At 49.3% G+C, this 17528-nt stretch overlaps 1 protein-coding gene across 5 annotated transcripts in view; it reads right to left on the minus strand.

Annotated features, from left to right (window-relative positions):
- The window catches only part of LOC109922953 (pecanex-like protein 3), a 64351-nt gene that overhangs the window by 2814 nt on the left and 44009 nt on the right, over positions 1–17528 (minus strand). For 4 of the 5 annotated variants that reach the window (XM_048619714.1, XM_048619713.1, XM_048619712.1 and 1 more), the window contains exons 23-34: positions 13797–13905; positions 13086–13215; positions 12653–12711; positions 11770–11985; positions 11338–11591; positions 9420–9650; positions 6467–6570; positions 5162–5312; positions 4068–4298; positions 3060–3334; positions 1739–1923; positions 674–1098 (exon numbers count right to left, since the gene is read on the minus strand). In XM_048619714.1, the coding sequence (XP_048475671.1) occupies positions 674–1098; positions 1739–1923; positions 3060–3334; positions 4068–4298; positions 5162–5312; positions 6467–6570; positions 9420–9650; positions 11338–11591; positions 11770–11985; positions 12653–12711; positions 13086–13215; positions 13797–13905 (2370 nt within the window). The remainder of the gene's footprint in view (positions 1–673; positions 1099–1738; positions 1924–3059; positions 3335–4067; positions 4299–5161; positions 5313–6466; positions 6571–9419; positions 9651–11337; positions 11592–11769; positions 11986–12652; positions 12712–13085; positions 13216–13796; positions 13906–17528) is intronic. The other variant, XM_048619711.1, reaches the window with a different exon arrangement.

The following is a 17528-nucleotide window of genomic DNA, read 5'->3' on the forward strand; positions in this document are numbered from 1 at the left end:
GATGTGCAGGTTAGGGTGGATTGGCCGCGCTAAATTGTCCCATAGTGTCCAGGGATGTGCAGGTTAGGGTGGATTGGCCGTGCTAAATTGTCCCATAGTGCCCAGGGATGTGCAGGTTAGGGTGGATTGGCCGTGCTAAGTTGTCCCATAGTGCCCAGGGATGTGCGGGTTAGGGTGGATTGGCCGTGCTAAGTTGTCCCATAGTGCCCAGGGATGTGCAGGTTAGGGTGGATTGGCCATGCTAAATTGCCCCATAGTGCCCAGGGATGTGCAGGTTAGGGTGGATTGGCCGTGCTAAATTGCCCCATAGTGTCCAGGGATATGCAGGTTAGGAAGAATTGGCCGTGCTAAATTGTCCCATAGTGCCCAGGGATGTGCAGGTTAGGGTGGATTGGCCGTGCTAAATTGTCCCATAGTGCTCAGGGATGCACAGGTTAGGGTGGATTGGCCGTGCTAAATTACCCCATAGTGTCCATGGATGTGCAGTTTAGGGTGGATTGGCCGTGCTAAATTGCCAAATAGTGCCCAGGGATGTGCAGGTTAGGGTGGATTATGGATTAGCCATGGGGAATGCAGTGTTACGGGGACTGGATGGGATGCTCTTCAGTACGGTGGGGCATCGATGGGCTGAACGGCCCGCCGCCACACTGCTTCCAACCGGCCCGGCACCTACCTGGGATCGCGGCAGGCTTCCTTTGGCTGGCGTCCCCACGGCGCTGCCGTTGGACTGGGCCCCAGAGCCAACGTCCCAGTCGGTGCTCGGCAATCCGTTGACCCCTCTCCGGCCCGGCAAGCTCCACTTGCCGTGTGGCCCCTCGTAGGGGAGATTGACAGAGGAGGTCAAGCTGGCGCGATGGAGGACCCGGACCGGCCCAGGTCCGTCCAGCTGGGTGCCCGTTGGGAAGCGGTCTGCCTGCGTGCTGTTGAAAGAAAGCTGGCTGGAGGACAACCTTTGACCTAGAAGTCCCTGGACGGAAGAAGTCCTTTGCAAGGAATTGCTGCTCTCCCTCCGAGGCTCCGACTGGGCTAAAAGCGAAAGCTGTAGCGGCTGCGGCCGAGAGGACCAGGGCGGGCCAGGCTGAGAGCTGGCATCACTTCCTGTGGGCAGGAAACACTTGGATTAGGTGGTGCCATCCATACAGCAACAACCTGCATTCACATAGCATCTTGCAAACATTCCAGGGTGCTTCACAAGAATTGTTTAGATACACAAAAAAGAAATCGCGAGTAGGGCGACCAAAAACACGGAAGTCAGTGTCAGGAGCATCTTTTAAAAAAAAAGTGAGAAAATAAAAGAGGTTTAGGAGAGATTCCAGAACCTGGGATCAGGCACACTCCATGGATGGCGGAGTGATGGGAATCGGAGGGGGTGGAAACGCGTGACAGGCTTGAAATTGAGGAGGAGTGCGAAGATCTCAAGAGGGTGGAGGAGGTTTACAGTGACAGGAAGGGGTAAAGGCCATAGAGGGAGGTAACAAACTAGAATTTTGAATGTGGGGCCTTGCCAGACTGGGAGCCAATGTAGGTCACGGGATAAAGGAGTGGAGGTCGGAGTGGGAGTCAAGGCGGGTGAGCTGAGAGTTACAGTTGGGGCAACAGAGTTTTGGATGAACTGAGTTTGAAAGGGCTGTGGGAGACCCCAGCCAGGAGAGCACTGAGACCATCGTGCATATTGTTTTCGTTTCGAAAAAGTGAGGAATACTGAAGGAATCCTGGAAGAGGTGCAGGGCCTGCTCACCTGACTGAGGCTGGCTTGTGGCAACAGGCCCCTGAGGGTTTACAGCTCCTACCCCACTCTGCGAGGTGCTGCTGTGGGTGATGTGAACTGTTGGGTTGTTGCTGATGGACGAGGAGCCCCCTCCGCAGTCCGAGTCCTCAATGTTGCCCCCGCTGTTGCAGCCTGCACCGCATCCCTTCTGCAGCCTAGCAGGAACACAAAGACTGAAACACAAGGAGGAAAAGTAGGACGACCAAGCTGCCCCCACCTTGTCTCCCTTTGGCAGGGCTATGTGGAGCAACATATCCCCAAACACACAAGGAGTCAAAACCTGGGCATGGAGTCCCTGTGATTAACAACCTTCCCGTTCAAAACTCCATAAAAACGCTTCATGATTTGGAAGACCTTGAGTAAACCTCCTCTTTAGCTTCCCTGCTCTCAGAATGACAAACCCCAACTTCTCCAGGCCATCCATGTTTCTCAGGTCCCTCTGCCATGGTACTTTTCTTTATATTCACTCACAATTGGCATTGCCAGCATTTATTACCCATCCCTAGTTGCCCAGAGGGCAGTTAAGAGTCAACTACACCACTATGGAGTCTGGAATCGCATGTAGGCCCAGACCAGGTAAGGACATTAGGGTACCAGATGGGATTTCCTGAAAATCAACAATGGTTTCATGGTCATTAGATTTTTTAAAATCCAGGTATTTTACTGAATTGCAATTCCACATTCTGCCGTGATAAATTCAAACCCGGGTCTCTGGATTAATAGCCTGGGAATAAATACCACAAAGCCATCACCTCCTGTTGTTGCAAATCGCCCCTGCACCCTCTCTTTGGAATCCGACGTCCTCTCTAACAACATGGTGCCCAAGAGTTGAACACAGTACTCCAACTGGGACCTAACCGGTGTTTTGTAACGTTTAAGCAGAATGCTTGTCTATCCTTTAAAGTTTTGGCAAAGATCTGTAGCTCGGGTCGTGGATGAGGTTGTAGACTTGCTCGCCGAGCTGGCTTGTTTTTGTTCAGACGTTTCGTCACCATGCTAGGTGACATCATCAGTGGAGCCTCCCATGAAGCGATGTTACTCTACTCCACTTGGAATTTATATTTTCTATTCTTTTCTATTTATAAAGCATAGGCTGCTACTATTTTCCCTGTTAATCAATCATTCTTCTAACCTTAGCAGATCACCTCGATAAAGGTTACTCTGCTTTGTCACCCTCTCAGGTAGGGACTGTCAGATCGGAAAGGCCCTCCGACAGCTGACGAAATTAACACGGCATTAAGGTCAGGAACAGCTGAAGGAATTCTGGCTGCCCTCCAGGTTCGGGCCTTACCTTTCCCAGCTGGAGATGAACCAGCTGGAGATGTTCCTCAGGCTGATTGGCTCCCCCCAGATGCTGCGAAGCTGACTGTGCTGTCCTGCGTACGAGGTGGTCAGCGGCGAGACGTAGATGGGGTAGCCGATGGGCTGGTCGCACGAGGAATTGATCATGTTGCGGAGGGCCTGCTTGGCATTCTGGATGCTGCCGCGCTCTGGGTTCCGATTGCGCAGGAACACCAGCTCCTGCTGCTGCCCCGACCACAGGCCGCGCACGCACTCCCGGTTCACCTGCAGCCGACAAAGCAAAGCAGACGGGAAATAAAAATGCAAACGAGGTTCCCGAATCCTCCCTTTCCTATTTTGAACTGACGCAATTCCTTGGCTGTTTTGCAAAGTGGAGATGCGCAACGACCATACTGAATGACAAGACAGTCTCAACGGCCTACTCCTGCTCTATATTGCCTTGGAGGAAGTGCAGCAATGTGATATGTGGACTCGAAAACTTAAGACAAAAATGAGGTTTTTAAAACCCCTGAAATGTAGACAGTCAAGGAATGATTTGGTCAAAATTTTAAGGAGAACGGAAAAGTTAATGAAGACTAAATATTTCTGCCTTCTGGCCAGACTAGGGCCAGGCAGCATAAACTGAAAGATAAGAGACTGGCTTTTTGGGAACGAAGGTAGGAATCATTTTAACACAAAGGTTCGGAACTCTCTTCTGCAAACAGCGACTAATGCTTGAACAAAGTCAGTTAAAATTTTAAAATTTTCTGAAGAAGGGTCTTGACCCGAAACGTCAGCTTTCCTGCTCCTGATACACTGCTTAGCCCGCTGTGTTCATCCAGCTCTACACCGTGTTATCTAAAATTAAAACTGAAGTTTTCATTGATCGAAGGAGGTGGGGATAAATACAGATATAGGTCACGTGTCAGCTTAACACCCACCTTCCCGTTGCAAAGTTCCTAGAACGCGCTGGGAGCTGCGGAATCCTGGTGCTGTATGAGATGATGTAAATCATTACCTTAATGACACGGAAGCTGAGGTATCGCTTATTGAGCATGATGATCTTGTACTCATCGCTGCCGTCATCCATCACATGGCGCAGTGCCAGCAGCGACTGGGTGTTGGTGAGTATGGCATTACGCCAGGCCGGGTCACCCTCATGGGAGATCACCATCTTCTCGTCATTGCTGGTGATGGCATCGTACAGCACGGCAGGGTCATCGTACTCATCAGGGGATGTGAAATGATCCTGGACAGTGAGAGTCATACAGTCACAGATGTACAGCACGGAAACAGACCCTTCGGTCCAACTCGTCCATGCCGACCAGGTTTCCTAAATTAATCTAGTCCCATTTGCCAGCATTTGGCCCATATCCCTCTAAACCCTTCCTATTCATGTACTCATCCAGATGCCTTTTAAATGTTGTAATTGTGCCAGCCTCCACCACATCCTCTGGCAGCTCATTTTATACACGCACCACCCTCTGCGTGAAAAAGTTGCCCCTTAGCTCCCTTTTAAATCTTTCCCGTCTCACTTTAAACCAAATGCCCTCTGGTTTTGGACTCCCCTACCCTGGGGAAAAGACCTTGACATTCATCCTATCCACGCCCCTCATGATTTTATAAATCTCTACAAGGTCACCCCTCACCCTCCGACGCTCCAGGGAAAATAGCCCCAGGCTATTCAGCCTTTTCCTATAGCTCATACCCAACACGTCTCCAAATCCCATCCTGCTTTCCTCATCCCCTTCCAATCTCCGTATCCTCCCCTCCCCCCAAGTCCTCTTTTATGCACCCTTTTCAAGTTTAACAACATCTTTCCTATAGCAGGGAGACCAGAACTGAATGCAGTATTCCAAAAGTGGTCTAACCAATGTCCTGTACAACCTCAACATGACCTCCCAATTTCTATACTCAATGCACTGACCAATAAAGGCCAGTGTACCAGAAGAGAGAGAGAAAAAGGACCACTGCAAATCAGACAGAACTCAGAGCGACTGGGACTGGGCCGTGGCCGAGAGACGCCCACCCATCTGTCCACACAGGACAGCCCTCTGCCCTCCTCCACCCTGTGTCCCCAGTTCCCTCCCCCACTGCAGACGTGCTCCATACCTGATGCAGCTTCAGTGACATCCGAACCCCGGGAGCCACCACCTTCTGCAGCAGCTCCATGTCGACAAAAACCCACTCGTCCCGGGGGCAGGTGATCCGGAAATCACCTTTGAACAGGGCGTGCAGCCCATAGAGGAACGGCTCCAGGCTGCTGCGGGAGAAACAGACCGAGGGAGGGGTGGAGGGGAAAGAGAGAAAGGCACAGGAATATTAATGTCAAAGATCATCCATTACCACTCAGTGTTCCCACATTCCTGATGCCCATGTTGGAATTCCCACTTGGATACATGAAAGACCTTTAAATCTATCCTCTCCTACACCATATCCCACTTCATTCCAGCTTGCATTGACCTACCAACACTTCTCCCATGCCTTCAGCTGGTTGATCTACATGGGCTCCAACAACACCTCGATTTTTAAATTCTCATCCCTGTCTCCAAATCCCATCCTGCTTTCCTCATCCCCTTCCTATCTCTGTATCCTCCCCTCCAAGTCCTCTGCCCCTCTGGGGTCTCTGTGCGCTCCCCCATTTCAGGTCCCGTGCATGATCTCCCAATTCCCATTACACCACCATTAGCGGCCGTACCTTTGGCTGCCAGGCCTCCCTAAGAACCTCTCTCTCTCCTTAAAACTGGCGTCTTTAACCAAGCCTTCGGATTTCTAACAGCTCTGGAGCTTAGCTGGCATCGGGCTGAAGGGAAACATGAATATCTGTGTAACTTGAGCTCACTAGAGATCAATAAAGCTGCAATGGATAGCAAGAAGCTTTTTCCCCCCCAGAGTGGGGGACTCAATTACTAGGGGTCACGATTTCAAGGTGAGTGGGGAAAAGTTTAAGGGAGATATGCGTGGCAAGTTCTTTACGCAGAGGGTGGTGGGTGCCTGGAACGCGTTGCCAGCGGAGGTGGTAGAAGCGGGCATGATAGTGTCATTTAAGATGTATCTAGACAGATACATGAATGGGCAGGGAGCAGAGGGATACAGATCCTTGGAAAATAGGCGACAGGTTTAGATAGAGGATCTGGATCGGCGCAGGCTTGGAGGGCCGAAGGGCCTGTTCCTGCGCTGTAATTTTCTTTGTTCTTCGTTCAATGCCACTGCAGTGTTTTCTGACTGCACTGGACAGCCTTCACTAGTCACATAGCATCAGCTTTCACCCATTTTTGAGACAAAGGGCCTCTGGTCCCAGATGTGGACAAAACCCTTGCCCTGACACTGCGGACGCCGCATTCCATTCCGCGGACACAACACCCCAGCTCACACATCGCCCTCTGCTCTTCTGATCCTCTCTGCTCGCTCACCTACCTGGTTGACATGCTGTGAGACGCCGTCCCCAGGGCTCTCCGACCCAGAACGCAGAGTCCGAAACACAGGGTCACCAGGTGAGAGTTCCTGTCATTCTCCACAGACTTCACAAGATGATGGTGGGTGGAAGTTAGACAGAGGCAGAGAGGAAGACAGAGTTACGTTAGCCAACTGAGATGGAGCGCAACTTTAGGACCGAGTTTCGTCTTAAGTGTCCAGCATCGTACTATCGAACGTCACCCCTATCTCTGCTGGGATCGGAGTAGCACGGGGAAAAGGACAAATAGTGACTGCTCTCAAAGCCACCAATCTGTGACGTTTGTGCAGGGAAAAAAAAACACAACTTGCAGCCCAGCACAAATAAAAAGTCCAACATCATCCCAGGAATGTGACTTTAATTACATCCATAAACCAACAAGTGGTAATTATAGAAGGTCAAAACAGTGCACAGAATCCTAATGGGAGGGTTCTTAGAATCCCAGGTTTAAAGGATGAAGTAATGGGGACAGTTTACATCAGATTTTATTCCCTCAAGTGTAGACAATTAAGGGAGGATATTATCAAGGTGTGAGAGACAGAGGAGAGAAGATTGAGCAAATATTCTGTCTGGTCGGAGGAGTCCAGAACAAGTTGGCATCAATCTTCACTACAAAAAGATAGCAGTAACATGCCAGAAATTGCTGTAAAAGAGGAAATGGAAGGTAGGGAGGAATGCACGAACCACAAACACCAACACAGAGCCGCTAGGCTGAAAGGCCTGATTCTGTGGTGTACATCCAATGTATTAGATTAGGTTGGATATTAAGGGGCACGGAACCGATCTGGGTAAAATAAAGTCAAGATAGAAACAGATAGTCGGAAGAAGGATAGTAGGAATTTTTTCTGACGAAGGGTCTAGGCCTGAAACGTCAGCTTTCCTGCTCCTCTGATGCTGCTTGGCCTGCTGTGTTCATCCAGCTCCACACCTTGTTATCTCAAGATAGAAAGGACTGATTTAGGATAGTCAGCATGGCTTTGTGCGAAGAAAATCATAGAATCCCTACAGTGTGGAAAGCAGGCCATACAACCCATCGAATCCACACCACCCCCACAAACAACATGCCATCCAGACCCTATCCACCTACCCTATCCCTGTTACAGTGCATTTCCCATGGTTAATCCACCCAACCTACATGTCCCTGGACACTACTGGCAATTTAGCACGGCCAATCCATCAACCTACACATCTTTTGATTGAATTTTGAGTTCACTGAGTTTTGATTGAATTTTTTTGAGGAGGTAACCAAAAAGATTGATGATGGCAGCGTGGCAGACATGGTCCACATAGACTTTAGTGAAGCCTTTAACAAGGTTCCACATGGTAGACTAATCAGTAAAGTTAGATCACATGGGATTCAGGGAGAGCTTGCCAACTGGACGCAAAATTTGCTCAAAGGCGGGAGACAGAGGATGGTGGTGGGAGGGTTGTTTTTCGGACTGGAGGCCTGTGACCAGCGCTGTTCCACAGGGATTGCTAATGGGTCCACTTTTGTTTGTCATTTATATAAACGATTTGGATGAGAATTTAGGAGACATGGTTAGGAAGTCTGCAGATGACACCAAAATTGATGGTATGGTGGACAGTAGAGAAGGTTATCTAAGATTACAAAGCAATCTTGATCAATTGGGTCAATGGGCTGAGAAGTGGCAGATGGAGTTTAATTTGGATAAATGCAACGTATTGCATTTTGGTAAAACAAACAAGGGCAGAACTTATACACTTTATGGTAGGGCCTTGGGTAGTGTTGTAGAACAGAGGGACCTAGAGGCTCAGGTAAACAATTCTTTGAAATTTGCGTCACATGTAGACAGGATGGTTACAAAGGCATTTATAGCATGCTTTCCTTCATTGTTCGAACCTTTAAGTAAAAGAGTTGAGAAGTCCTGGTGAAGTCCCCGCTGGAGTACTGTGTCCAGTTCTGGTCGCCCTGTTATAGGGTGGATGTTATTAAGATGGAGAGGGTTCAGAAGAGATTTATCAGGACGTTGCCAGGAATGGAAGGTTTGAGTTATAAGGAGAGGCTGGATAGGCCGGGACTTTCTCCACTGGAGCATAGGAGGTTCAGAGATGACCTTAGAGGTTTATAAAATCATCAGGGGCATAGATAAGGTGAATGGCAAAGGTCATCTCCCTAGGGTGGGGGAGTTCAAAACTAGGGAGCATATTTTTAATGTGAGAGGAGAAAGATTTAAAAGGGACATGAGGGGTAACCATTTTACACAGAGAGTGGCTCGTGTGTGAACTGAACTTCCAGAGGAAGTGGTGGATGTGGGTACAGTTACAATGTTTAAAAGACATTTGGATAAGGACATCAATAGGGAAAGGTTTGGAGGGATATGGGCCAGGAGCAGGCAGGTGGGACTAGTTTAGTTTGGGATTGTGGTTGGCACGGACCGGATGGACCGAAGGATCTGTTTCCACATGACTTTAATTCTTCCACAGTGTAACTGAATGGTAGAGTAGATGGCAGGGCTGAATGGCCTTTTTTTCTCTTTATTCATTCACGGGATGAGGGTGTCTCTGACGAGGCTTCATTTATTGCCCATCCCTAATTGCACAGAGGGCAGATAAAAGTCAACCACATTGCTGTGGGTCACATGTAGGCCCAGACCGGGTAAGGATGGCAGTTGCCTTCCCTAAAAGGGAATTAGTGAAACAGATGGGTTTTTCCCGACAATCAGCAATGGATCTACGGCATTAATTCCAGATATTTATTGAATTCAAATTCCACCATCTGCCGGGGCGGGATTCGAACCCGGGTCCCCAGAACATTATCTGAGTCTCTGGATTAACAGTCCAGCGATAATACCACTAGGGCCATCGCCTCCCCTAATTCTGCTGCATCTTGCAAAGGACAGAATGCAGGAGGCGGCTCCTCTTGGCCTTCATGCCTGTGTTATTGCTGTGGCCCACCTTGTCCCTCCGACTGGTGCAGTACTGGATCCAGTCGAGGTAAACGTTGCAGAAAGAGGCCAGGGAGATGCCTTGCATGCGGTGGTCGTAGTCCTCATCAATGTTGTGGTTGAAGGTGGGATCGCTGTCAGCGTAGCTGGGGCTGGAGCACGCATGCAGCGCCTCCTGGATCGCATCGTTGTTCACCCATTCCTCCAGCTTCGGAGAGCGGATCACGTAATAGATTATACTCTGTCAGAGAGAGGAACCAGGAGAGACGTGGGGAGTGGGAAGTATGGAGGCGGAGCAGTGGGCAAGAGGAGTGGAGGGGGCATAGGAGTTGGGAAAGTGATTGATGAAGTGGGAGTGGAGGGGTTGGGAAAGAGGAGAAGGGGTGAGAGGAGGTGGGGAACAGGGGGAGACAGGGTGGAAGACAGAACAGAAAGAAGACAGCAGGGAAGAAAAAAGAGAGCGCGGGAGAGAAAGAGAAAAGCGAGTTAGGACCACACGGCAAACATTAATGTTTCTACCACCTCAAACTTGCCCGTTGCTGTGGCTTAGGGTGTTGTACTCAGACAGGAGTGGAGTCCCACTCCAAAAGTGTCAGGATACAACCCAGGCCGATATTCCCAGTATAAGTACCAACGCAAAGCTGCACTGCTGGATTCACTATCTTTCAGGCCAGCTCACTCGCGTCCTCTCAGGGTGGACGTAAAAGACCCCTTCAGATATTGTGCCTGTCCTCGGGAGTGTTTGACGTGCCATTATAGGGGAAAGTTTACAAACATATATGTAAATAGGAGGAGGAGGCCACTCAATAAGATCATGAGACATCGGATTACTCCTCATTCCCACCTACCTCCGATAAACTTGCACCCCTTGCTGACCAGGGATCCATCTATTCTGCCTGAAAATATATTCAGGGACTCTGTTTCCACCACCCTTTCAGGATGATAATCTCAAACACTGCCGACTCAAATAAAAATCCTCCTTGTTTGTTTTAAATGAGTGATCCTTTACTTTTCACCAGTTCTAAATTCTCCCACAAGAGGGCAGAATCACAGCTGCTCAGTCAACACCTCACGATATAATATGCTTCAATGAATTCACCTCTTACTTGCTAACTTTTCTGTTGGAAGTCCATTCCAGACATTAGTCCAGTAAACCTTCTCTGAATGGCTTCCCACTCGGTGACATCCTTCCTTCAATAAGGAGACCACTATCGCTGCACACTGTGCTGCAGCGGTCTCACCAATGCCTTGTATCATTCAAGTATAACCTCTGAACTTTCATGTTTGATCTGAAACTAACCTGGTTCTGTCCCTATCCTGGGAGTGTCTGATGTGGACAGTGCAGACTGAGCTTTACTTTCAGTTTAAAAGTGTAGGGGAAGTATGAACTCTATACTTAAACGTATGTAACAGCTCACCACGCCCAGCGAATGTATTTCATACTGCGACTGGGTGCCTGACATAGGAGTGTCCCCCCAATCCCCGCAGGAAACAATTAAGCGGTTTGCACACTAGTGTAGCCAGCAACATTCCAAATGTCAAACTCCACAGAAATAAAGATTTCCAGCGTATAGCCACTTTCATTCAGCAAGTTGGATGCAGGCCGTGTACCTGGGCTTTTTGATATTTCACTACAGCCATTTCTGAAGAAGGGTCCCGACCCGAAACGTCAGCTTTCCTGCTCCTCTGATGCTGCCTGGCCTGCTGTGTTCCTCCAGCTCCACACTGTCGTCTCTGACTCCAGCATCGGCAGTTCTTACTATCTCTTTTTGATACAACCAAGTGTTTAAAATTTGGTTGAATTTAAGCTTAAGGGAAGCACTATATTCATGAGGTTTACTGTAGCTCTGCATTGGGTGAGGGTCCGATTTGTGAAGGGGGTCTGTGGCAGGGTGGTGGGACCCCAGTTAAACCAAGCAGCCCAGTACCTTGACGTAGTAAGTGATGAGGATCTTGCGGAGGTCGAAAACCTGCAGCATGGAGGCTGCGTTGTTGTCGCTGATGCTGTAGCCCTCCAGGACGTACTTAGTGGCAGCGACCTCCCAGGCCAGCCAGCGCTGTCCGAAGGCGGCGTTGAAGGACAGCATGTGCGGTAGGTGACCAGGCTCACAGCAACAGCAGCCTTCATCTTCCTCCACTCCCTCAGTAATGGCCTCCACCTCCCGCTGCTGGCAATAGGTGCCTGTCAGAACAGGGTTGGGGGAGTGAGAGAGAGACAGATGTGTTAAGGTCCAGTACCACCTGGTGAACCACAACGCAGAAGCTGACTGTAAAACCAAAGCCCCCGCCCCACCAACGCTCACTACAACCAGCTGGGAAAGAAGGCAGTTTTTAATGCAAACGGCCACTATGTCAAGTACCTCGGAACTCCAGGCCTCGCAGCTGAAAGGTAACAATCCCGTTGCCGATCTCAATCAGGTGAACCAACGCGTTCAAGTAGTCCGATGCCAGGATGAAGCAGTCGCCCATGGCGTAGTTCCCCCAGCGGCCCAGGAGCAGGTCCCCACACAGGCTGTGCTGCAGCGAGCGGGTCAGGTGCTCGTAGAAGATAGAGTTGAGATTATTGTCGTCGGCTCCTGTGACGCAAGCATTTTCGGTTAAGCCGCTTCCTTCTTCCCTTCCTCCCCCCACCAAATACCTGGGGTATTTGTTTGGGAGCGGGACATGGAGCACAATCTCTACCCCACCCCCCCTCACCCCGGGAGGTAGCACAAGGTCAATGAAGCCCAAGCAGCTGAGGTGCTGGATCAAGGGGACAAGGATGGGAGAGCTGACGTCCCCTGCTCCCCGTCCCGGCTATGTTTCGTCCCCCGGTGCAGGGCAATGGGGACAGCTTCTGCCCTTTGTCCATTAGCCACCTTAACCGCCAGGTTCGTGCCTGACAACTACGAATGGGCAGATGGGAAGAGACGGACTGTCCCCATCGAGCCTGCCCAAACCAAGATGAAACAAAGTGACTGAACGCTCCTCCTGTAGCCATGGAATCGCCTGGAAGAGGCGCAGGATTGGAGAGAAAACCCAGGAGCAATTAAAATGTCAGGGAATCAAACCCAGGACGAGAGCGAGGACAAAAACACCAGTGAAATTGGAACAAGTCAACCTGCAGGTTGACCCAGGGCCAGCAGCAGGGCACACATCGTTCAAATCCCTTAAATAAAAAAGCAGCGGGAAATCAGAAAAAGACCACAAAAATTGCTCCGTCACCCATGACCCGAAAGCCCTGCCGAGTTAACTGAAGGGTACCTGGGTTCCTGTCCAGTTGTGTGGCTAGTCGAGTGTTAGAATGGTCGACCCGCTTGGTGCTGTAGGGAAGGAGGCAAAGAGAGGAGCAAGTCATGGCCAGAGTACAAAATGTAGACAGGACTGGCTGTAATGTCCCCATGTGACCTGAACAACTTGACAGAGGACTTCAAGCCATCTTGCAAATCAAATGAACTTTAGTGTGCTACAAAGTTGCATAACTGTGATGCCTAACTCTGTTGTTAGAAGACACATCACCCTCTTTAAATCTAATAACACAGCTCCCGACTGCAGCACAGGACCTGGACAACATCGGCCCCTGACTCTCACAATTGCTGCCTCTATGCAGGACAGAATAAGGTGCGGAGCACTCCATCCCCGGAAGTGCGAACAAACGGCTACACAAAGCGAAACTTAAGACTGTGGAGATTCTTACTTGTAATCTCGCTCCCAAAATTTCACTGGCCTGGCATAGGAGGTGATGAACACAGCACTGCCAAGGAGGGGGTTCAAAGGAGTGGAGACAAAAGCCGAGAGCACAGCCTGGACAAAAAGCATCGCAGAGTCTGCAAGATTGTATCCAGTTAAGGAAGAGACGTGGCTGCTCACGGCCAGCTAACAGCTCATCCCACCCGCCTCTGCAGGCAGCTGTCAATGGTGTACCCAGGTAACACTTCCTTCTGGCTGTTAGCTGTACTGTGTAACCTTACTTTCTTCTCTGGGCAATTTTCGTGGGGTGTGGGTCAGCATCTGTTGCCCATCCTAACTGCCCCTTGAACTGATTTGCTAGGGCTATTTCAGAGGGAAACCCAATCGTTGTGGTCTGCAGTCTCATGGAGACCAGACCGAGTAAGGACGACAGATCGGGGAGGTTAGTTGAACAATCAGTAATAGTTTTCAGTAATCATCACTTAGCTTTGGATTCTAGATTTATCAGCTTCATTTAAATTCCATCAGCAGCAGCGTCGGGATTTAAAAACTTGCCCACCCAGGGCCTTGATCGCTCGGCTGCTAGCCGGCTAACGTTACCGCTGTCTCCCCCTTCTCCAAAGTTTCTTTTCACCTTCTCCCCTACCCCTGACGGATCACACCATGTTGAAACCCCTTTCAACCAAGCGCGGAGGCTGGAGGGACGTGAAAAGGATACGAGGCACGGCGAACGGCTGGGCGAAGGCATGGAATGCAGAGCCCCACGTGATCTGCCAGGGGGCGATGTAGGTCAGCACAAAATGCAACTTGTACAGCAAGTCCCAGAGCTGGAAGCAAGGAAATCAGAGTCAGCATCAAGACATACAGCGCAGCAGAACACGCAGAGAATGTTCTTCTTTACTATAGTTAACAGGTTTCGTCTAGAGTTCCATAAAGAATTAACTTCAAGAGTGTAGTTATTAAACAGGGTAGAAAGAAGGATGGATTAAATCCAGAATAAAGTCCCTCCTGCACTGTCCCATGGAAGATGTTCAGGGCAGCTCCAGTCCATGTTTATAAATATCTTCCGCATGCGATGATGCACTAACCGACTGGAAGTAAACAGAGAACCGGGCAGCAGGTTGAGTGGTTTTATTCCACCAAGTTCTTGGGCCCTGGCCCTACTTTTGCAGGATAGCTTGGGATGGGAATCAGGAAGTCAAGCCACTTCAGAAATAGCACGGTAAACTGGGATCGAGGGACACGCTTTGTTGCTCAGACATGAGACCCTGACAAACAACAAATTCTCCACAGGGTGAAAGGTTGGGTCATAGCCATACAGCACAGAAGCAGACCCTTTGGTCCAACTTGTCCGTGCCGACTAGATACCCTAAATTGTTCTAGTCCCATTTGCCAGCATTTGGTCCTTATTCCTCTAAACCCTTCCTATTCATGTACCCATCCGGATGCCTTCTAAATGTTGTAATTGTACCAGTCTCCACCACTTCCTCTGGCAGCTCATTCCATACACGCACCACCCTCTGCGTGAAAAGGTTTCCCCTCAAGTCCCTTTAAAATCTTTCCCGTCTCACCTTAAACCTATGCCCCTCTAGTTTTGGACGCCCCTACCCTGGGGAAGGGACCTCGTCTATTCACCCTATCCATGGCCCTCATGATTTTATAAACCTCTATAAGGTCACCCCTCAGCCTCCGACGCTCCAAAGAAAATAGCCCCAGCCTATTCAGCCTCTCCCTATAGCTCAAACCCTCAACCGTGGTAACATCATTGTAAATCTTTTCTGAACACTTTCAAGTTTCACAACATCTTTCCTATAGCAGGGAGACCAGGACTGAATGCAGTATTCCAAAAGTGGCCTCACTACAGCCACAACATGAGCTCCCAACTCCTACACTCAACGCACTGACCAATAAAGGCCAGTGTACCAAACGCCTTCTTCACTACCCTGTCTACCTGACTGCACTTTCAAGGAACTATGAATCTGCACCCCTAGGTCTCAGTGTTTGGCAACAGTCCCTACAACCCTATTGTTAAGTGTATAAATCCTGCCCTGGTTTGCCTTACCAAAATGCAACGCCTCGCATTTATCTAAATTAAACACTGTCTGCCACTCCTCACCCCATCTGATCAAAGCCCTGCTGTACTCTGAGATAATCTTCTTCACTGTCCACTACACCAACAATTTTGGTGTCATCTGCAAACTTACTAACCATACCTCCCATATTCACATTGAAATCATTTATATAAAATGACAAAAAGCTGTGAACCCAACACCGATCCTTGTGGCACACCACTGGTCACAGACTTGCAGTCTGAAAAGGAACCCTCTAGCACCACCCTCTATATCGTACCATCAAGCCAATTTTGTACCCAATTGGCTAGCTCCCCCTGGATTCCACGTGATCTAACCTTGCTAACCAGGCCACCAAGTAGAATCTTGTTGAACGCCTTGCCTTGCGTCCTACATTTGTATGCTGCGGGGAGCTTGGCAAGGTTCTTCAAGCAGCACTGACCGCTTTGCACGAGAGCACTCCATATTTACATTGAGAGATGAGACAGTCATCCAGGCTTACAGCCCAGTAAAAGGCCCTTTGGACCAGTGAGACTGTGCCAGCCAAAAACAAACAGCCAACTACGGTCACTCCTAGTATTTTCTTGAATAACCTGGCTCTCATTTTAGGGTTCGCCCCATTGCACTAGGGCCTCCAAACCAGCAGGCAAAGTGTTTGTATCAACCCTACCGATCCCTTTCAAAATCCTAGGCCTGCTCTTGGCAGAGGTGCCCAGCTGGTGCCACGCTTCTTCAGCCTTCCCCTTGAAGTATTTCTCCAATGTGCCCTTTTGGAAAGGATAGTGAATCAGTTTCTTTCAGACAAGGCATTCTAGCTCACAGACAACTCACTGTGCCAAAAAGACTCCTATCTCTCCCTTTGGTTCTGTTGCAAATTATTTGAATCCTCTGGTTTCTGGACAGCGAGGGAGAAATTTCTCCTTAATTACTCAATTAAAACCCCCTCTAATTAAATCTCCCCTGCTCTGAGAACAAACCCAGCTTCTCCAGATTGACTGAACTCTTCGTCCCTGGTACTGGATAAATCTCCTCTGCACTGTCCATAAAAGCCTAGGATCAGGAGAAGGCCATTCAGCCCCTGAAGCCTGGCCCACCATTCCAAATCAAGGCGGACTGTGCCGGTCCCTCAATACCATTTACCACACACTGAGTGACTGAGCTAGCACAATCTTCTGGGTAGGAGGATTCAAAAGATTCACTGCTATCTGAGTGAAGAAATTCCTTCTCATCTCAGTATTAAAAAGACTGCCTCTTATCCTGAGACCATGCCAGAGCAAGGACCCCTCCCAGCCAGGATAAACATCCTTTCTGGACGTGCCTTGCCCAGCCTAAGCTTCAATCAGGTCACCTTTCACCCTCGAGAATACAACCACAGTCTCGTCATTGGTCAGTGCCACTGTTCCAGGAATTAGCTCAGAGAACTTTGTTCCACTCCCCACCAAAGCAGTACATCCTTCCATATAACTGCAACAAGACCCCTGTACTCAAATCCCCTTGCAATAAAGGTCAACACAATCATCTGCCTTCCCAGTTACTTGCTGCACCTACATGTTAGCTTTCAATGGTTTGTGTACAAAGTTCTTGGATCAACAGTTTCCAAACCACACCATTCAAGGAATACTCTGTATCCCCATTCCTCCTACCAAAATAGATAACCTCTCGCTCCTCAACATTAAATTCGATCTATCTTGTTCTTTGCCACTTACACAGCCTCTCCAAATGGCCTTGACGTCTCTTTGAAGCCTCCTCACGACTCCCAATTCCACCCAGAGATATTAAGAGCTGCCGATGCTGGAGCCTGAGATAACGCAGTGTGGAGCTGGAGGAACACAGCAGGCCAGGCAGCATCAGAGGAGCAGGAAAGCTGACGTTTCAGGTCGGGTCCCTTCTTCAGAAAATTTCTGTGTTCCTCTAGCTCCACACTATGTTATCTCAATTCCACCCAGTTGTGTCATCTGGAAGTATTACCTTTCATCACCATACCCAAATCACCAATAAGACTACGAATAACTGGGGTCCTAAGCACTAATCCTTTGTGGGACCAAGGCCTCGAAATCCACCCTAAGGGTGGGACCCAGATCGGGACACAATATTCCAGCTTAATCAGAGATTAAAATAGGCTTAGCATAATACCTTTGCTGTTGTACTCTTGTGCCTCTTTATCATAGAATCCCTACAGTGTGGAAACAGGCTCTTCGGCCCAACAAGTTCACACTGACCGTCAGAGCATCCCACCCAAACCTATCCCCTTGTAACCCATCTAATCTGAACATCCCTGGACACTATGGGGCAATTTAGCATGGCCAATCCACTTTAACCCGCACATCCCTGGATACTATGGGACAATTTAGCACGGCCAATCCACCCTAACCTGCACATCC

The sequence above is a fragment of the Rhincodon typus genome, chromosome 43, assembly GCF_021869965.1.
Source record: "Rhincodon typus isolate 14 chromosome 43, sRhiTyp1.1, whole genome shotgun sequence".
Lineage (NCBI taxonomy): Eukaryota > Metazoa > Chordata > Chondrichthyes > Orectolobiformes > Rhincodontidae > Rhincodon > Rhincodon typus.